At 43.4% G+C, this 21,820-nt stretch overlaps 1 protein-coding gene across 1 annotated transcript in view; it reads right to left on the bottom strand.

Annotated features, from left to right (window-relative positions):
- FNDC3B (fibronectin type III domain containing 3B) overlaps positions 1-21,820 on the bottom strand; it is a gene marked incomplete at its 3' end in the record, with an annotated part of 196,792 nt that overhangs the window by 39,206 nt on the left and 135,766 nt on the right. The window contains exons 8-15 of the mRNA XM_084267407.1: positions 19,491-19,648; positions 17,231-17,290; positions 14,371-14,509; positions 13,931-13,984; positions 6,423-6,547; positions 3,706-3,880; positions 2,971-3,057; positions 105-243 (exon numbers count right to left, since the gene is read on the bottom strand). Of these exons, the coding sequence (XP_084123533.1) occupies positions 105-243; positions 2,971-3,057; positions 3,706-3,880; positions 6,423-6,547; positions 13,931-13,984; positions 14,371-14,509; positions 17,231-17,290; positions 19,491-19,648 (937 nt within the window). The remainder of the gene's footprint in view (positions 1-104; positions 244-2,970; positions 3,058-3,705; positions 3,881-6,422; positions 6,548-13,930; positions 13,985-14,370; positions 14,510-17,230; positions 17,291-19,490; positions 19,649-21,820) is intronic.

Genomic DNA, 21,820 nt, shown 5'->3' on the forward strand with positions numbered 1-21,820 from the left:
TTCAATTGAGAAGCAGCATGAGAAACCTAAATTCCAATACCTATTTACATAATTTTATTTGAATTTAATAAAAAGCTCTATTATGACAAAACAAACCAGCTTACCCCACTTGACACTAAAGCCATGAGCTGTTATTGGCCCCTTAATAATGGGTCTGGTCGGAGGTCCTGGCCTGTCTGGGCTTGTTGTACACACCAGCACTTCGCTGGGAGAACTCCTTCCTTCCACATTAGAAGCAAACAGCTGAAATAAAACCACAGCAAGTTTACCACTGTTTACTGTAACTGCTTTTCTGACAGTTCTGCATGAGACTTCTTTTAGTCACAGCACAAATATCGTTACACAGGAAAGCATGTCACATCCCAACAAAGTGTGTGGGATGCTAATAACAGGTATTAGATTGTCATGTCGTTTCTTTACAAACCAGGCTCATTTTCCTCCCTCCCTCCACCAGCAGTAAAACATGATATGATTAAGATAAGAGCACTGCTGTTTTTCCCCTTTAAAAAAGAAATATCACATGGCAACTTGCAATTATTTACTCATAAAAGATGAAAATAACAGCAATAACCATGCTGGTTTTGTTTTGGAGGTATTTCAAATTGCTATTTAAAACAAATTACTTTGGAGTATCAGTAATCAGACAATTAAAAGCTTAAGTAGCATGACATGCAAACAAGAAATTCATCATCTACAGCTGCTGAAATGAGCAGGATGCATGCAAAGTAAACTTCCTCAGGCAAATCCCTTTCTCCACTGAAGAGCACCTTCTGATGACTTCAGGGAGAAGGTTGCTCAGCTAGAAGACATTAGGACCGGGCCAGAAGACCAAGCAGATCAGGACTGTACAGGAGACCCCCAAATTGTCCAATATTTTGTGACGGTTGAAAGCTGAATTAGCTCATGCTAGTTTCTGGGACAGAGATTTGCTGCCAAAGAAGTGAGTAATAAAATATGTATTACCCTTGCTAATTGTAAATATAAGCTAGCAGGAACTTTCCCACTTGAGAAGCTTTGTTATTCTCAAGAGCAGTCATTTCTGTCCTCTCCTAACACAGACGTCTGAGGAAAACAATTTGCAACTTTTAAGGCCAAAAACGTATTTGAGATTCTCTAGCTCATACACTTGCTTCATTAATCAGTCACTAAAGCCACTAGCTTGGTTCTTCTCTGACTATTCTCCAACGTAAGACATCTTGCCACAAACACCAGACACACGAGCTCGACAAATACCCCAGTAACAGCTATAGGGGATCAGCATGAGCAAATGTAATGCAATGCTCATAAATTCCCCTATTTACACAGTTTGAGATTGCACTGGCCCAGCAGGAACTGAAAACCCATGTTACATTGACTGTTCAAGCAGGCTCTTCAACGCTGTTTTAGGAGCCATGGCTTCCCCAACCCAGAATGCCTCATCCTCTTCCTAGAAGGAAAAACAAAACTTTGCTTCCAGGTTTCCCTTAAATTTCCCCCTTAATTCTTTATTGTTAAGGGGGTTCCCCAAAGAAATATTTTGGCCAGGTTGAAAGACAAGCCTAGAACTTGCCACGCAGCTGCCCATTATGAGTTTTGAAACACTGCTGTGACCCTAGGGTGGCTGTGTTTGCTTTTGTTTAATTGTTTTGTAGTTTTGGAGATCCTTCCCCAAGGTGCAAAGCTAACGAACGCTGGTCACTGCACAACAAGGGAGCATCTCAGTGCTATGTCACATCAGAGCTGTGCTCAAATCCAGTGACACAAGGCAACGAGTTTGCTCTGGTATCAACCCAGTTTTGTGGAATTCCTGTTCAATTTGATAGCAGAGCTGCAGAGAAGCACTAACTGTCCTCTTCCCTCAGTCAGCCACAGCAGCTTTGACCACGCTAAACTAAAATGCATCATCTTCGAATGACACCGCAACAGCTTCCCGATTCCTTGAGCAATTCTTCATGTAAATGCACAAGGTCTTACGTCCCAAAGGAATATATGCAAAGTTGTTTTTAAGGATTTAAATTAGTCCTGGGTAATTTTGTTGTTGTTGCTGTTGTTTCTGAATATATTCAGACCTTCAGAAACCAAATGTTTCTGACACAAACCTACGGCATCCTTCTCTGCCTGTGCTGTTTACAAACAACAAGAAGCTGCTTCCAGACACTGTTTCAGTTTGGCAACACAGGAGCAGAGCAGAGGTTGGATTTACAGCCAGCTCCTCTTCAGCTCTGGAGGGATGGCCATGCTCTGGACAGACGGCAGTGTTCCAGACAGCGTGGCTGAACGCCATCTCGTGGAGTCCCGATCGGCTGCTGGCTCTGCAGTGACAGCCGGGCTGCACGGCCCGACAGCCACACCACAGCCTGGCTGGAAAGAAATCACACCGCCTCCTTCTCAACAGTGGCACCCAGCTCTTGTGTTGTGTTTGATGGCTTCAGTAGCACCAATGCAGATGTCCGAATATTGTGACTGCAAGAAGACTTGAAGGCATCCCTCTTGCGAGGAGCCTCTCTCAGAGCAAGAGCTACCAAACACCTGCTAAAACACCAGCTCTGAAACCAGCCACACACACGTTTGAGATGGAAAATCTTCAATTTCTGCATGTCAGAGGAAGACAGACCCCTGAGCTGGGGAAGGAAGCTGTGATTGCTGGGCTCCCTACAGCAGTTTTGCCATTCTATAGAAGTGGGACAGGTTTTGCGACCAGGGCTCAGGTTTTTGGGGAACAATGCAGCCAGCTACAACCAGCCCAGGCCCCTAGTTACACCTCTACAACTTCATACCTGAGAGCACAGTGCCAAGAACCATGCCTGATTCAGAAAGGCCGAGCAATAAGCATCTTCTGTAGTGAAAGCAAAAATACAACTTCGGTTTCATCTATTAGGTCTCAGTATAGAATTAATTTGTATTTGTGAGCTCAATTTTGCAGGCAGTTCTAAAGTGTCCCTACAGTGCCTGGAATAAAGCTATACAATGACAAGAGAAAAAGGATTTTACCCTGAATTTATACTGCGTGCTTCTTCGGAGATTCTTCACAGTACAGGCTTGCTCCTCTCCAGTGTACTTTGGGTGAAACACGCTATCCTGGAAAAAACAAATCCAAATTCTCCTAACTGAGGAGTCGGAGGAAGCGCGCTCTGTGTTACCAGAACACGTTATAGCAAAGGGGCTTTACAGTCAAATGCTTTTTGAAATCATTATTGCTTTTAAGCTGCAAGGCCATGGTAATTGTCCTTCTAGAAGGACGGTGCGACTGACCCGGGTAACGTAATTGTAAGATAAGAACAAACGCAGTCGGGACAGTTCAGCACATGTAATGAGCAAAGGGGCAGATGACAGAATGCCAGCACCCCAGCTGCAGTGAGGAGGACACAGCAGACCCAGCTGTAAGAGGACAAGCTGCCCATGACCTTATGGGCCACAGTGAAACTATGTAAAGGAGTCACGGACGACAGTACAGGTTTTTAGCTAGGGATTCACAGTTCTGCTGTGGAGCCAAACAAATCGCACATCTCCATCCTGACAAGCACCCAGTACTCCTAAACGACCCCCCAAGGCAGCAATCCACAACCTGTGCGGTGAGAAGAGCTGGGGAGCCTGCTTTGGCAGGGGGGTTGGACCCGCTGATCTCTCGAGGTCCCTTCCAACCCCTATGATTCTATGACCTCGAATTAATAAATGGAAATTCGATCATAAGTCATGCAGCATACTTCATAGTAACACAGTGCTTACATTATCTTCTTCCTGGATTTCCAGGGTGTAGGAAATGACTTCCTCTGGGGTACATCCTTCGACTTTATTCCACTGCAACGCAATCCACGTGACACCGGCTCGAACAAGCCTTGGTGCAGAAGGGGTCTGAGGAATATTACCTGCAGTGTAGCACACCACCTCCTGGCTGTACCCACTGCAATGGGGACAGAGAGGGAGAGAGAGCAATATTAAAGCAAACAACTTAAAAGCCCCCCAAAACCTCAGGGTATTTAGAGAAATAGTTCACATTTAAAAAAAAAAATCCAGACAATGTTAAATTGCCCAGGTGGAAAGGATGAACACCCAGCTGTGAAACACCAGAACCTAGAAAAAACAATGCAGGGTTATATGTGTCCTCACAGTCATTTTTACAGATCTTATCACACTAATATTGGAAAAAACCCCGAATGCCTGAAAAATACTAACTTACTAGTAACTATGAATTAGAACAAAATATTTAACAAGGAGGAACCAAACCATAGGAAATATACACACGTGTTCAACTTTGAGATGGTGAACTGGAGATAGTTTCCTCCTCTTATAAACTCAGAATACAACTTCTATTTAAGCTACACCTTGGAAAGCTGAGTACTCCAGCAAATCTAGTCCCGCTGTTTCAGACATCCCTCTCCAAAGAAAGCAGAGGAAATGTATCCAGTCATGATCACACATGCTCAGCATCCCTCAGGAGCTGTCTGGTGCAGGCATGGATACCTTCCACCTCTGCAGGGTGTCTCTACACCTTTCCAGCTTCCCCTGCCCAAACTTCCTCACATTTGAAGGTTGGGATAAAGCTGCTCTTTCACACAGCTCAGGTCACAACCAGAGAGAACATCCACAGCAGAGGACATGCCTGCTCTCTTCTCATCCAAATCCCAGCACACAGTGTCCTGAAACCTAACAGGCAGCGGCGTCAAACAAGTGTATGAAGAGTCCTCTCAAGGCTCCATGCAGAATGTATTATGTACAGTGGAAATTTGTTCACAAGGTTTAAAAAAGCAGATTTGGGTGACCTCAGAACTCTCAACTGAAGGCAATGTTCTCGCAAATTGCAAATTTGTTTCCAAAGTACTAATGTATTTTGCTCCTTGAAGTCAATGCATGAATTTAATACACACAAAAAGCCACATCTCCGTTTTCTAAGTCACCTGTCTCAGGAGGAAAAAAAGTATACTTGTTGAGCTAACAACTAACACCTCAGCAAGAGAAAAAGCATCTTAAGTGGTAAATCCAATAGCACTGCAACCAACCAAAGCCACTTTACAACGTGAAGCATTAGGTGACATTATGTCATAATTTTGAATGCTGGCTGTAAAAATAAGCCACGTGCTGCTGGTGCTTATCTCACAGAGTAACATGGAGCTGACTAGAAATACAGCTCTTAGTTCACTCCCTCAAGAGCCAGAGGCGGGGGAAAAAAAAAGAGAGCAAAGAACAAAAAAAAAAAAAACACCAAAAAAACAAAAGAAAAAAAAGGGGAGGATTGAAGTACATTTGGAATCTGGTGAAGAGAAGGGATGCTGAAATGGGGAAGTTTGTATAAAACCAGCAGTGCCCTTCCAGTCACACTCAGCAGCTCCAGCTCAAGCCTCTGTCTCTGTTCAGATCAAGGTCCATTGCAAGGAGGGAAGCATTCTTGCAAGAAATTGGCAAAAGGGACTCTGTGCACACGTAAATGGTCCCAGTGCTTCTCAGAGGGAAAACGTGAGAATGTGAATAAAGAAACTTTCAAAAGAAGCCATATTTTAGTAAGAGGACTGTGTTTTCCAAGAGAGAACAATACCAGAATCTCCCTCAGCAAAACACAATGTTATATACCACTAGTGTTTCTTTTTCTGTCCGTTTTGCAATTAGGGTTAGATCCCGTTTAGCTAAGGAGGGCAATAAAGGAGCACTGGATGTTTAGCTTCTTCACAGCTGAGCTTTCCTGTCCCACATCCTCCATGAGCACAGGAGCACACAGCCCTGGCAGCACGACATCTCTTTGGGTACACTCCGGCCCTCAGCCACGTAACGCTTCAGCCCAGTGCTCCCTAGCAGCTCCCAGAGGACTGCAGGAAGTTTGATTTCTCATTATCTTCATTTGAACACATCTGTTCACATGCAAAGAAAAGCAGAACCTGAAACCCATCTCACATGGCCCTGAGTGTGCTTGTCCTCTCTCCATCCCGGTTTGCTCACCCTTTTTTCCCACCCCAGCCAGCCCTGCGGAAGAAGGAAGGGACTGTCCTGCTGAAGAGAGACAGAAGGGCTTTGCTTTAAACCAGAAAAATAAATATATCAAGATTCCTTTCACAAATCTGTAACCAACTTCCTCTTGCTTGTTTTTCTTGGTTCGCAGAGGTCCCTGGTGGAAGTTTTATATAACAGATGTATTCTTTTTGTATTAGGAAGAGGCCACAAAAGCACCACTGAACACCTCAAAAGAAGCCTATCTTCTGAGGCTAACCTTCTCATGAAGGTATGTGGTGATTCCCTGGGAGGTGAATGATACCACCAGGGATGGTGCAACTTACTCTAAAGCGTTAGTAACAGAGTAAGTGTCAGATATTTAACGCAAAACCAGAAGATAAGAAACAAAACAACAAACATCTCCCCAGAAATCACTTTTTACACTGTCGTTGATGGATAAATTTTCCACTACCCCCTTTTATTCTCAAGGAAGAACCCTTGGGTGACACCTCAGGATAACTTACCTAGTACCGATGTCGTTCTGAGCTGCTAATCGGAAGGTGTAACCCAAAGCCGGACAAAGCTTAGTCAACTTGCAATGCTTCTGGCTTCCAAAGTAACATTCTCTGAAACCACTGTTCCTTTTTCCCTAGAAAGAGAGCACGGGGTCATTGGATAGCTACAAAACACAACCACACAGTGCTGGTTTTCAGAAGAGCTATTAAATGATAATTATAATTAGATGCTTTCCTGCAGGCAGCGCAAAGCAAGCTGTGAGAGCCGCTCACAGCACCGCTACCTACAGTAACCATAACGCAGCGACAGCCAGTCTGCTGTCAGGTTCCTCCTCTTTTCAGATGCTTATCTTCATGAGAGGCACCCACAGCTTCTGCCACCCTACAGCAAGAGCAATTTATCCTACTCATTAACTGAAAATCGTGCAAATTAAGGGTGAGATTAATCTCTGAATCAACCCGGTCACGGGAGCACAGGAAGGCTGCAAGCAACATCTCTCACAAGCGCTCCCCTCGGCACCTCAGATCCCCGTCGCTATCCCACAAGAGGGCTCCCGTTCCCCGCAGCCAGCCCATGGCTAACCCCACCGACCGACGGGACAACCCTGGCAGCAGCCCTCTGCTCAGCATCATGCCCTCAAGGGCAGGGCAGACTTACTCCTTGGGAGGAGTATTTCACGTGGGAGGCTCTGGAGCCATCCCGCTGCTCAGAGAGAGCATCAAGGGACGGGCAACGAGGATTTGTTGGGAAGGACATGGCTTTGGTAAGAAACACAGATGCCAGAGATGTGTTTTACAGGAGCTTCACATCAACACAACCTGGAGCAATGACGAGCCCTGACAGAGCCAAGATGGGGCAGCAGCAAGAGAGGGTATCAAGACATCTCTGGCTCCCAGGTCCTTCCTCCAGTACATCACAGGCAAGGACAGGGGCATTTGGAAGTTTTCTCCCTTTCCCCCCCACATTTAAAGTAAAACCAAACCCCTTTTAATCCAACCCAATTGCTTTCGCCCTGGGGCATACCAAAATCTGAGCTTTTTATGAGACAGAGACCCCGAGACAAGAAGGAATAACAGGTCTCACCCTATGCCACACGTGGAAGTGGTCACTGCAAAACCTCTCAGGAGAAAAGGCCTGGACCACTCAATTCCACATAAATAATGCCTACCACCTTGAAGCAGTTTAAAGGAGGGTTCATTTCAAAACCTGAACGCAAGACTAACGGACAGTAACATTACAAAGCACACCCATGTGCTCATACCGGAGCAGGACATACAGTTGCACCCATCTCCCCAGGTTCTGCTCATGCAAGAGCTCTGCTATGCCGTGCCTTGTTTTGACACCCATCTGTACAGTTCTTAATGTTTATTTTAGCTTGGTGAAATGAATATCTGCCCAGAGACAAGACTACTTTTTTCACCCTATATACACCAGCTTGACAGAGGACATGATGTTTCTACACCTATGCAGGCTATCAGGAAAATTATTTACACAGGTGTCCATTCCTCACTGCATCCTCCCTCACACCGTTTGTCCTCCCTCACACTGTGCTTCCTCCACACTCAGTAAAAACATCACTTCATCATTAAAGGTTTCAAAAATGCCCAAGTAAGACATACCTTTTACACTGGCCCATTCCCCAGTCCCTATCAATTCCCACCTCTTTTCACACAGATTGCAACAAGAACAGCTCCATAAGATGTTTGCAGTAAGTCTCAAAAAATGTGTTTATCAAGCTAGAAACAATCCTGCAGAACTTCTGCACAGCACGACAACTTGGAGGCACTGAAGAGATGTTTCAGATGCTGACAAACAGCCATAATTCACTTTTTTTACATATACAGCGTGATCCTACACTTGTTCTAGGACCTGGTTTTATACACAATCCTCAGCTTCACCCACCTGTAGCATCACTGCATGGTGCAAGTAAATTATGGGGCAGAACTGGAAGAGAATCCAAAACCCTAAAGCAAAGTCTTTGGTAAATAAGAAAACTTTCAGGTCTAAAAACACTAGATATGGAGTTACAACGAAATCCCTTTGGGACAAAAGTAACAGGCTGCCATACTTCCCAGCTCAGCAATACCATATTTAAAATCCAGACTCTCCAACACCTAACCAGCAATCCCATGCTGGTTAAACCAGCTGGTAAACAACCCTTCTTCTTGTTTCCCAATGCAAACTCTCTTTTATAGGTTTAGACGCATTCAATTATTTTTTCCCCTCATTAATGACTTCTCTGCTCATAAACAATTTGAAAACATTTAACCTCTTTTTGCTTTCTGCTTAAGAATGTCTTTTTTTAATCATTTTCCCATGTTTTTTTTCTAAGAGAACTAAGTGACCAAATGTTAAGGCTGTGACTGACAGAGATGAGCAATGATGGCTGGCTAAAACAGGAAAGTCATAGAAAATCTCACCTGCACGTGTCTGAACTGAGTGCAACGGACCAATAAACTCCATTTTCTCAAACTGGTGGGTTCTAACTTTGCAAGGATTGCCAAATATTTACATTATCTTCAACTTTGTAACAGTACAAATTCTGATACTGTATATATTTTTCTTCTAGAAGTGGTACTGTACATTCCCCAGACTCGTGCAGAGACCGACTGGTATTCAAATTACTCAGACTGGCTGGTATTTCGGACACTATTGGCACTAATTGGAGAGGCTGGCCGATATTTCTAATTATCCTGGCATTAATAGCCTGGAAATAGTCTCTCCGCTCCTTCCCTCCTGAGATTTATGAAAGCACTAATGCTGGCATAATTATAGACAGGAACAACTGGCAGCCTGGTACTGGCTGCCACCCAAGAGTCTTACAGCTTTCCCAGAATCCTTCTCCTATCCTTTGTACACTCGGCATCCAAGTTTTAATCCCTTAAATAATGTTTCATAAGTTGCTTAAAATATACTGTATCATTTCCACCAATATTTCTAATCCACAGATTTGGGAGGGAGAGCAGACACTGTCTGACTTCTCCACCAGCCCTGTTTCTCCTATTCTTTGCGAGTACAACCCGTATTGTGACAACCATCAGGGCCTGCCCAAGGAAACAATGATTCAGCTCAACAAATCCATATGAATTCGCACAATACTGTGACAGAGCATTTTAATACAGTTTTTAAGAGTTTTGCCTGCAATTTCACCTGTATTTCAAGCTATGCATGCCCTTACGACACGCCCTTAGAACACACTCATGCCTTCTCCATGGAGATAGTGTTTATTGAGATGAGGGTGATGAGATTTTCCACGGGTTTTGTTGATCACAGAGTAAATAAACGCTGAAGGAGGAACAGGACACTGCAGAACTAGAGCACAGCCCTTTGCAAGACGTCCCGGCAAAGGGCTGAACAAATGTGGCCACATCAGATCTGCAGCCAGAGAAGCCAAGGTGGCGACCTGCTGGCATAATGTCTGTGTGTGGTTCACGCTGGTGATACAAAGCAACAGACTGATGCTCCTCCACCTGACACACCACGGCCAGCAAGCTGCCAACAATTTCTGTAACACACTCTAGGATGTCTGCAAAGCATTTACTGTGCAGGCTGAATTGTCTACAAATACATTCAGTACACAGAACAGGACCTATGAAACACCACCAAAATCTACCCAAAACCCAGTTTTATCCAAGATTCTCCACTTGCATGACCTCCTAGGAGCAGCGCAGGCGCAGAACAGACCAAGAGGGCAAGAAGGTGAACACACACAAGTCCAAGCATGAGCACAGAGCTCCATGTATTCGAAATCTGCTGGACCATCACTGAGATGCATGGCGCAAACTGGTTTAAATAAGCACACAAAGTTTAACTTTGTGGCTGAACAAAATGATCTCCAGTTATTCTGAAGTACCCAAGAAGGGGGACATGGAACTGTTGGAACAGGTCCAGAGCAGGGCCATGAAGATGATTAGAGGGCTACAGCACCTCTCCTATGAAGACAGGCTGAGAGAGTTGGGGTTATTCAGCCTGGAGAAGAGAAGTCTCTGGGGAGACCTTACAGCAGCCTTCCAGTACTTGAAGGGCCTACAGGAAAGCTGGAGAGGAGCTTTTTAGAAGGGCAGGTAGTGATAGGACAAGGGGGAATTGATAGAAAATAGATTTAGATTGCATATTAAGAAGAAATTCTTCTTCACTCTGAGGGTGGTAAGGCCCTGGCACAGGCTGCCCAGGGAGCCAGTGGCTGCCCTCTCCTTGGCGGTGTTCAAGGCTGGGTTGGATTGGGCCTTGAGCAGCCTGGTCTCGTGAGAGGTGTCGCTCACCATGACAGGGGGTTAGAGCTTGATGATCTTTAAGGTCCCTTCCAACCCAAACTGTTCTGTGACTCTTATCTATACATAAACGTGATCATTAACTTCTCCGGTGTGGCTTTGTATCTGTCTCTCTCTCTCCAGCAAAGTAGATGCGCGCTGGTTCAGCATTAAAGGTGCTTTGGAGCCCCGGGCAGTGATACACAATGCACAAGGGGATGTCCTTGTCTCTGGCTCAGAACAGCCCTCCACTTCCCACAGACAAGGCACAGGATACTCTTGCTACCCATATGCACAAGAGAAACATTTATTTACTACCAGTTATTCACAGAACGATCAATTCACATCTAATTAGTAACAAAGGCCTGATTCTTACAGCAGCGCCGGCAGCATTTTTCAGTGTGGTTACAGTTTACTGATTTTGATGAATGGTGGCATCACAGAAAGCATCACCTTCTTTACAGCAATATTTTCTGTTTGGGAAGTTTTTAACACTGTGGTTTTTTCCAATTAGCCTTTTGCTTACCCTGAATAATCAATCCTGGCACAACGTCATCGCCTGACTAGTTCAGGTCTGGAAGTTCAAAGCGTTCAGGTTTGTAAACTTCAGAGAAAAAGAGCCAGAAGGTGGAGTTTTCCCTAATTACTACTTTTAACAGGTTTTGCTGCCAGACTACCAATGTCAATCCTAGCATCTGAGGTGTGCAGGCATGTCCAAATCCTACTGAATTTCCAAACACTGGAGAAGAGGGGCTAATCCTAACCCCCCTGAAGTCAGTGGTAACTTTGCTAGTGTACACCCAATTCACTGAAGGGATCTCTTACTCTGCCATTAAAGCATGACAATCGTTCTCCACAGTTGTTCTGCCCTTCTGCAAGGGCTCTCCATGGGTCAGTCACATGCAACCCTTCCCAAGGAAGGGGCTCCACTGCTCAAGGCAGACTGCCATTTTAGGGCACTTTTCTAACTCTATCATCAGCTAGATTTCTTGATCTCCACTCATGCACAGTCCCCTCTCTGCTCCACAGCCACAATTTAATTTCCTCCCCATCACTGATTTTCCTGTGTTTATACTTTATTCTGTGCCCTGTCGCTAATGACTGCTGCTCTTGCTGAGATCTGGCAGAGCATCCACCATTGCCTGGCAAGCGTTCTCCTCTTCCCTGATGTATTTATGTCTTGATTTCACCGGGACACAGCATGGCACTGTGACAAAGTTGGTGTGAAAACTTTTGTGAGTTTACAGAACCAAGTGCGAGGGTTCAGGTCATCGCAAGCGAATTCTCTTTTGTACTCAGGTGCCATAACTCCGGTCACTCTCAGCACCCTACATCAGAGGGACAACTTACAACGGCACACAAAAAGGGAGTGGAGCAGCTTGCTGAGTTCACTGTCACAGACAGATGAGGCTCCTGCAGTTGCAGGCACACCCAGTCTGCATTTCCCGACTCTTCCTTTAATAAGCCTTAATAGCAAGTTTTAATTCAGCAACTCAAAACAGCCTGTCTCATATTGGAGGAAAAGTTTCAGCGAAGTGTCACCTGTGGCATTAACTAACTCACATCTGGACAACCACAACTCACTCAGCAGTTATGTCAAACCACTGGAGATGTAACAAATTAATTTGTGCAGGGCCATTATCCATCCACCTTTGCTGGTTAGCTATCTACTAGGATCTCAGATTTCAGATTTTCAGGCAATTAAAACAGACCAGACTAAGGGAATCATGATTCCTTAATTTTCCACCAGTACACAAGTTAGACCAAACCAAACTACTTTTGCCCTGTGAAAAATAGACACTGTAACAATTCTTTCTGAAGATAAAACTCTAGGTATATACCTGGCATTAAAGGGTTTAAAGGTCAAGAGCAATTTAGACTTGCCTTACATATACCCAGAACTATGACTAGGCTCCACGTGGACAAAATTAACATCTGAAAATTAATATCTAAAGTGCTAATGCACTTTATTAATAGTCTGTTGCTGGTCTTTCTTCCAACAAGACCTTCTGTGGCTTCCCTTCCCTTTGCAGGCTGGAATAATTCGTGATTCCACCATTCACTGCCTGGTGCCGCTACATTCCCATGGCTCCAGGTTACTGGAAGCCTTGCAAGACAGGACAACTGCACAGCCAAGGTGTCACAGAAGGTGTAATGGCATCATCCCCGCCCATCCTTTTGGAGAAATCCCCTTTTCCTTGCCACTCCTTTTCCTCTTCACTGACCACCTTTCTCCTTCCATTATGTGGAGAGGAACGGGAAGCCATTCTGAAATTACCCTTTCGGTTTAGTTCAGCGGGTTTCTCCCCGCACAGCCCCTGCTTGCAGTGATACTGCACGCAACAAACATTTGCACAGCAAGTGGTTCCAAAGGTCCAACGTGTGGCAGAATGATCTGGGAAGACATTACTAATGAAATGAGGGAAAACAATTCATAACAGAATATTCCCTTTAGAATATTCTTTTTAGACTACTAGAAACCTCAGGAGACATTTCTCAGGCTGTACAACTAAACACCCGTTCACACTCTTCATTTCCTGATACTTTTTTCTCTTTACATGCTGCCCAAGCCTCTTCTGTCACCCAATACATAGTTTTTCCTTCCCAGACGATACTCACTGACTCAGACTTTCTGCAGAAACATGGCTTGCACGATGGAAAGGAGGCATAAAGGAATTAGGGGATGGAGGGAGGACTCAAATCAGAAGCCACCTCCACCAAATACTCCACATCTCTTGCTTTTGGCACTCTCCCCGACAGCACGCTCCTTGCTAATGATGTAAGGTATTTGGGACAGAGAACTTACTTCCTTTTGTGTCTAGAAGGGGACTAATTGCCACTACGTAAAGGACACTGTTACTTTGACCCTGCAGAAAGAGCTGAAAGATGATGCCTTTGAGTCAGGAGTGGTGTTTCCTCCTGAGCTTAGACAGCATCCAGAAGACAGACAGACATCGTAAACAGACCTCTAAGATTCATGGCAAGTAATTAAATAGGAAGTACTGCTAATTAACAAATAAAGTACACCAAATGAGCAATAAAAACTTAAGTATAAAGGGAAGCAGAATATTAAGTCTGAATAAAACACACCAAATGGAAAGTTTTTCCCTCACTGCCCCTTTCACCTTTCCAATTCTTTACTTAATCCCATCAGGATTTCATTTGCCTACCTCTACTCTCCCCTGTATTTAATTATTTTCCTTTCCTCAGCAAATCCTTCTGAGTGCCATATATTCAGGTATTTGTTTCAACTAGTTACTACTTACCTCATCCCACTCCAGAAGGTAGCTGGTGATTTTTGAACCATTATCAATGGGTGCCTATGGACAAAACAACAACAAAAAAAATCAACTTAAAGAGAAGAAGAAGAAAAAAAAAGACCAACAAAGGGTGATCTGGGGAATAAGAGAAAACTACTTCTTTCCCCACCCCCAGGCAAATGATTAGAGTTTAAAGTGAAATCAAAGCTCTGGGCTCGTGCACAGCTTGGCAATCTCTTAACAAATAGTGAGAAGAAGTTGGACATAATGAAACACATACATTTTAGAAGTCAAGTCAGTGCACGGGGAGGGATTTGTCAGAGTACAGCGAGTTCAGGGCCCTTACTGAAAAATGACCATCTTGGCTTTCAACTATTTTCAAGCATTACGCTGTCACTAACCCATGTTTTCCCCCCGCTCTCCTACGCGATCCAAGCATTACCTACCTTCCATTGTAAGGTCAAGGAGCTTTTGGTCCTGTGCGAGGGTTTGGGTGGGAAGGGACACTCTGGTGCTGAGCTGTGAGTGGTGAAGCTTACTGGCTCTGAGCAGGATCCCTTTACTGAGTTGTACATTGCATATACCCTGGAAACAACATTCACACAGGTCACAAATTCGCTGACAGCACTGCCTCAGCCACAGTATCTGACAACCAAAGCATCTGCAATACCGTCCACTAAATGACAGGTTTCTCAGTGGCTATCGATATTCTACTTCACATGACACAAGTACACACAAAAATTCACAGCAGAAGAGGAATATTACAGTGTTTTATGCAAATACTCCCTAAGACACTGAGCTATCCCACACTGTGCTAAAATCCTCTTCGCAATCCAAAGTATGAACTCATGAGAAGGTGTAAACTTCAATCCCCGGCATACACTTGATTCAGACATACCACGTTGAGTGGTGGTAACTGCTGGTCTCCTTCCATCGGTACAGGCACAGGGGTCAGCACTTAGGGGACCTCTGTGACTTAGAGCTTATACAGCTCAGAACGTTGCTGCGATAAACTAGACATCATCAAAGCAAATTTGATTTCAGGCAAATCCTCTGTGTATCAGCACAGAGGGGGATATATGATACCAAATCACCTGGGAAATTGAATGCAATATAATTGAGCACTTCCTCACGAGGTGCTTTCCTCCAAAAAATTAATGATGTTATTTTTTCCCTTCACATTTTCCACACAGCAAAAGAAAAGTGCAAATTAGAAGACTTCTATTCAAAAAAAACCCTGTTCAAACCATGACCAGACGATGACCTCTGAGCTGGCTGTGGCTATTGTGTACTTGAATGAAGAGTTTTAAGAAAGGGCAATTTCTAAATTTGTTTTCAGTAGATAAGAGTAATTTATATACAATGGCCACCTACATAGAATCAAACCTTTCAGGGGAGGTTCACAAGAGCTGCTATAGTGCTGCTTTACCTATCAGCTGTTGGCAGTCAGGAGTGAAAACAAATGCCATCAATTGAGTCTGCATCTGGCAAGCGGTACCTACAGGTAGCTACAGCTGAACATCACTCACCACTGGGAAATACAACCACAGGAAAATGAGCTTAATGAGCATCTTCGGCAATTCATTGAAACACTGAGCACCTCCTCTCTGAAGGTATCAAAATAATACTACTTGAAGAAACATGGGCAGTAGATTGAGAGCGAAGCAGGTTGTCCTGGTGGCCAGGACCCAGGAGGGCAGGAGCCAGCACAAGCACATCTCTGTGCAGAGATGAAGCCCTCAGAGATACTACCAAGGTTAGGGAGACCCAAGGTGATCTGCCGAGTAACTGCTGGCCCCATAGATTTTGTTACTGAACAGATTTATTTCTTCATAGTTGTTAATATATAACGTGGCTTTAGAGAAGAAAAAAAAGTCTTTCACAGAAAGCAAACAGCCATCCTTTCGGTGTCAGTTCTCTCCACCATAAATGCATGCTGCTGCCTTTTAACTCTGACTTTTACATCTGGCAGCCCCTTCTTTTTAAACAGGAGTTAGCCTGTTGCTAACTGCTCACAACCAATTTACAATTTGGCAAACGTGGATTAAGGCACAGGGAGCTGAATGTAAGGAGAAAGACATTAGCCAGGACACAGGGTAAACACCCCCAACGCCCCTAAAAATGACATGAGATCTCAACACCATGCTGTGCATGGCGACCGCTCTGCTATTTGAAGCTGGCTTTAAACGTGATGCTCAACTGGTTATGGCAGGAAGCTCAGCAGTGCTTTACAACCCTCTCCTCCTCCATACCATCCATCTGCTGCTCGGGCTGGGACTATTGCCCAACCTGGGAGCCTGGGTCTCTGACTTATTACAAGAAGTTACTGCTGGTGTTGTGCTTCTACTTGAAAAGTTCATTTAAGGGCTCCACTAGAACCTACATTTAAAAAAAAAAGGAAGCTATAGTACGAGAGCCAGCCAGCCACATTTTGGCATTGGGGCTTTTTTAGAGCTCAGAAAGAAAGTGTTCTTTAAAAGTTTTACAAACAGTAGCAGGCTTGATGTAAAGCATGCCCAACATAGCCCTTGTCTGGAAAAAGTGAAGGAAACAACAAACAGGAGTGAAGAGATTATTTTTTTTTAGAAGGATATTGAGTTAAGTGAACAGGATGTGAATATGAAGCCTTGGTTCATAAGCAAAAAAAAACGCAGTATGAGCAGGTAGTAACACAGAGGGTGTTTGAAACATCAGGGAGCAAAACCAAGAATGTGTTTTAATAGTTAATAAATGTATAAACCACATTTTTAGAATGAAAGAACAGCATGCTCTGAAAATATCAAGACAAATCAGTGTGAATCCATCTTCTGGACTGAACACTGAAATTGCTACGGTCAGAGGGACTTGTAACCAGAAGATCTACTCTGCAGGGCAAGGAGTATTTGTGAAAAAACTGCAGTCAGTCATAGTTAGCACTGCTACCCGGCAGCAACTGCAGAAATGCCAGTGGCTTGACTAAAACTGTGAAGAAGTCTGAGTTACCCCCCCTTTCATACACAAGCACTTCCAGGCCTGCTAGACGCACAGACAGGAATACAGACACGCAGGCAGCTTTTTTCCCCTCTTACCACAGCAATGGCAGCAACATGACTGAAAAGGTACTGTTCCAAAAGCACTCTCCTTGATTTAAAGCCTGAGATAATATCTATCAGAACATTCAGAAGCTGCTGAAAAAGAACCTAGAGGTGAACAGTGAAACCCCTGAGCTGTGCTGTATAGTTACATAAAAAAAAAAAACTTTCAGATTTATTCTCATGCAGTCTCAGAGTTTATATTTAAGTGACATTCATGGTTGCGCTAACTCACCTGACGTGATAATCTGTTGCTGGCCTAAGGTCTTTCAGGTTATATTCTAATTCTTCTCCACTGCAGGAAAAAAAAACAACCCAAACACAAAAAAACCAGTAAATTATCAACATCGGCATCACACTTAGCACAGCTAGTGATACTCCAGCAACTAACGATTCCCTCATATTATGACATGAAGAAAGAAAGAAAAGAATCCCACCACAGAAGACCAATAGTAAACAATATGCCAAGAATTTGTCAACACACTCCATGTTTCCTGAAAACGTTAAAAAGCTCTGTATAGATAATAGATAAGTAGTTAACGTCCCCATTTATACAGCAAGCTGGTTACACGGATTTATTTCAATGCTATCCTTACATGTTTTGGTATTTGTATAGAGCTCATTGTGTCTCAACCCTCCTGGAGCTGAAAGGAGCAGGATCAATATGTTACTTCTCTACTTTCCCCACACTGGTTATTTTTAAATATTTTTAATAGAGTGAGAGTCATTTAACTTCAGAGGAAAAGGAGTATTTTTTTACACAACCATTTCACTTATTTCCTTGCTCTTGCAGAGCTACACTGTCTGTGAGGATCACAGCAAGAAGACATTTAATTAATACCCCAACAGCTGGACCCAGATCTCTTTCAATACCAAGAAAAGTAAAAGCATGGAGTTTCAGACATTCCAGGGAAAAGCCCACCATACAATATAGTAACGTCAAACACAGCCAACATAGTCAGTGCCATTCTTCCTTTTGGTTTGTTTGCTGTAACTGAATGCTATGCTCAATCACATGTTGATGGTTCTGTGAAAATTTAGGTAGGGGTCAATGTTTAGTAGGTACCAGCCATCTCATCTAAGTGCTTGCATATTCATGATTTCATTAAATTATGGAAAAGAAGTACGTTACCAATTTAGCACAAGGAAACATTTCACAGATAGTTAGACAATTACAGGGAGATACCTCAAAATCAAGAGAACAAAAATCAGACAGAAAGCACGTGCCTGCTGGGCTGCCAAAACCCCATCAAAACCTGCTTTCTTTATCTCATCTAACCCAATACTCTGCAAATTCAGGTATTTTCCCCTCTGAAGTGAGCGTGCCTCTTTGCAAAGACAATGTATTCAACATATTGCAGACTGTCTTTTGCCCATAGTAATAGCAATTACAGCTGCTCATGATAGAGCGTACCACATTAAGCTAATGGCTGCACCCTGGCCAGCAGCAGGAGACAGATCACTACTAGCAGCTTTAAAACAGATGCACAGTGTTTCATAACCAGAAGAAAATGTGCAGCCATCACACCAACAAGCACAAAAAGTACTTAGAAAGCATCCTTCCTATTTTAAGAGATCAGCAGCGCACACTAACCTACAGAGATGCTCACACTGTCTCACAGATAGCGTAAATACTGGATAAAGAGTGGTGTTTCCTTCGTTAATCTGCCCTTTTTGCATTACCCAAGACAGTTCACGCAGACCTGCCTTTAGCATACCAGGAGGAAGCTTCTAATTCACCGGGCATTTTAAGAAAGGCGATGGCTTGGTCTGAAAAGGTAATCCATAAATGCTTTACCACCTGGATTCTATTTAGCAAGGTTTAGGAAGGATTAGCTGTGTCACAACAGCCAATGTTAGATCTCAAAATTTTCTATCCTAGACGTCATTAGCAGGGAAAAAGAAAGGCATGTCACCATATGTACCTGATCAGAGTGAGCTCGGAGGATCACTGGAAGGAGACACAGATAAACCCCTCAGAATTTTTACTGAGGACTACTGAGAGCAAAGTATTTGGGCTTTTCTGGGGAGTCTCTGATTCTTGTGCTCCATCCTCTGCTCGTCTGAGAAGCTACAAAGCAGTAAAGCCCTCAAACTTTTGCTCGTTATCTCACAAAGCAAGCTTTACTGCCCTTAATTCTCCAAGTCCACATAAACGCAGCCCATTAGGAAGGCAGCTACTCGTACACCAAAGGTTCTGACAGTTAGCATTAAGAGGAAAAATAACCTTTTCATTGGCAATGGAAGAGACATCACCGTACACAAGAGCTGCCACATATTGGAGAGGGCAATTAGGGACCTTGTGACGTGCACTCAGCCATCTAGCAACATACACCACCAGTACGGGGCTGACGAAGCACTTACCAGGTCTTGCAAACTCACTTTTGTTCTGCAACTAATGGGCTTGCCAACACAACCCCTGAAAAGCTAGACGAATTTTTTCCCAAGGAAAACACAAATTGAAGGCAACACACGTGTAAAAATGGTACAATTACCTGTAAATTATCTTGTATTTTCCATCCCTCCCTTTATCTGATAAGGCAACCTCGTAGGTACAGGTGTAAGGCAAACCATTGTTGTGTCTATCTGCATTTAGAAGGCCGGTGGGAGGTGACCAGGACAGTAAAACTGTTCTTGCTTGAATATTTGTAACCTGTAAAAGAAACATCAGTTATTCTGAATTCCAGGAAGACCACTATCCTCTAAAGTATTTGCTTTTTGCTTGCATCTTAACAATCAGTTTCTCATAAAAAGGCAACTTCAGAGCTAGAGGTGAAAAGTCAAGGGTTGTAAATGTCCATCAACACCACAAAAATACAGATTCATGGCATAAACTAATCTCTGAGACTGGGAATATAGAGAGATGTTCCCCAGCAGTGAGCTGGCTTGTTGCTGCCTGAGCATCGGTAAAAGATGCTCTCTCATTGGTAAAAGATGGTTCTCTCTCCAGAACCATTCTGGAGAGACCACCTGCCAAGGCCATTACCAGAAGACAACTGGAACTAAGTGAAACAAAAATTTTATCCTATATATTTTCTACACAATTATTTTTCTAAAGCTTTTGTAGGGAGATTCTGTAATAAACCCCCCAATGGCTTTTTCAGCCATCCCACTCCTTGTGATTTGAAAGAGGAATAATTTAGCTACAAAGCAGTACAACCCCAATTCAATCTGCAAGGTTATGCTGACTCAGAAGTATAAGGGAGAATCCTAATCAAAGTCCAACCTGTCGATTGAAAACTACACAACAAGTCAATCCCCTTGAGCCCTGAGGGAAAAATGGCGTCCAAGGTCTAATGTCACCCTTGGGCGCAGCTCTGCGCCTCAGAGGCAGATAGGTGAGGATTCTCTTTTAAGCAAACATGGAAAAAAAAAAATCTCAAAGCCCTGGACTAAAACAACTGTATCACCCCCCAGTGCAGCTGTACTCTTCTGGAAACGCAGGTCCACATAACCCTGGGCTGAGGGAGCTTATAGAAAAGGCATGGCCTTTCTCACTGGGAACGCTCGCTGGCACAGCATCGGAGGCATCGCTCATCAGCTGCATGTACCCATCAGCACTTCCCAGAGAACAGCCTTCTGTTATCCAGCCAAGAAAGAAGGAAAAAACCCAAAATGCTCCCCTCTCCTCCCACAAAAAAGAACTAAAACCCAACAGCTATACTGGCTATCTTGGCAAGACAGTGGAGGCCACAGAGCCTCCACAGCCTCAAGGTCTTGGCCACAAACCTTCCACTTCTTGTAATGAAAATGACTACGTTTGTCTAGTGAAAACGTGAAGAATTGGGGTTCTTGTAGCTAGCCTCCACGAGGAGGAATCAAAGCAGGTTTTGTACTCTTTAGTCAGTTCTCCCACACATCAAATCTCACTGGTTCCATCACTTCAACAGATTTTTCCAACACACAGAGCAAAGCATTGTTACTTCAGAAGGTGCAAGATGAATGATGCTGGTGCTTAGTTACACATTTCCTACACCTTTCCCAAGACAACCAAAACACCGTGCCCATAAATAATTCAGTAATGAAATATTAGCAGCTTGTTTACAATTCTGGCTCCTGGATATCTTTATATAAGGGGGAATATTTAACTTCTCAGGTGAAAACACATTGCTTCCAGCTGAAAAGCACAGCAACTGCTACGTGCAACACTCATATATCAAGAGGATTCTTTCTGATCAAGTTGTAAATCTGGTTTTAACAGACTGACAACTAGGTGACACCCCGAAATGTCTCATCTTATCCCAAACACCACGCTCTGAGAAGTTAAACATTTTAATTTATAGCAGCACACTTAAAGTCTTGCCAAAAAGAAAATCTCTGTTCACCCTGAAGTGAAAAACAAGTTGTAAGGCAAAACACTAAGTATCAAGCTTTAAAAAAAAAATATGAACATGTAAATTCTTGTATTAATTTTCTTGATCTGGTAACATTTTTCTGATGCTATGAAATCAGTGTTTACTTCAAGAAGTTGGACCAGTGAACACTGATATGGTATTAGATAACTTATAAGAATCTTGAATGATTTCAGACAGATAAGTTAATTTTTTTGAGATCTAGATATAAACATGTATGTGAATGAAATTGTGACAAAGATATTTAGAGCTAGAAGTAAGGAAATTTAAATAAAATTTTGATCAGAAAATTCAACGCTAAGATCCAAACAGACTTCTTTTTTAACATACGTTACCACTATGTCAGCTCAGCCCATCAACACGTAGTTTCTTTTATTATGGAAATACGCTTGCATAATTGTTTTTCATAAATTCAGACAGACTTGGAGCTGGAGGCATGATATCCTGCCAATGTTCTATTGAAATGTTTTTCT

Source organism: Gallinula chloropus (assembly GCF_964237585.1).
Source record: "Gallinula chloropus genome assembly, chromosome: 8".
NCBI lineage: Eukaryota > Metazoa > Chordata > Aves > Gruiformes > Rallidae > Gallinula > Gallinula chloropus.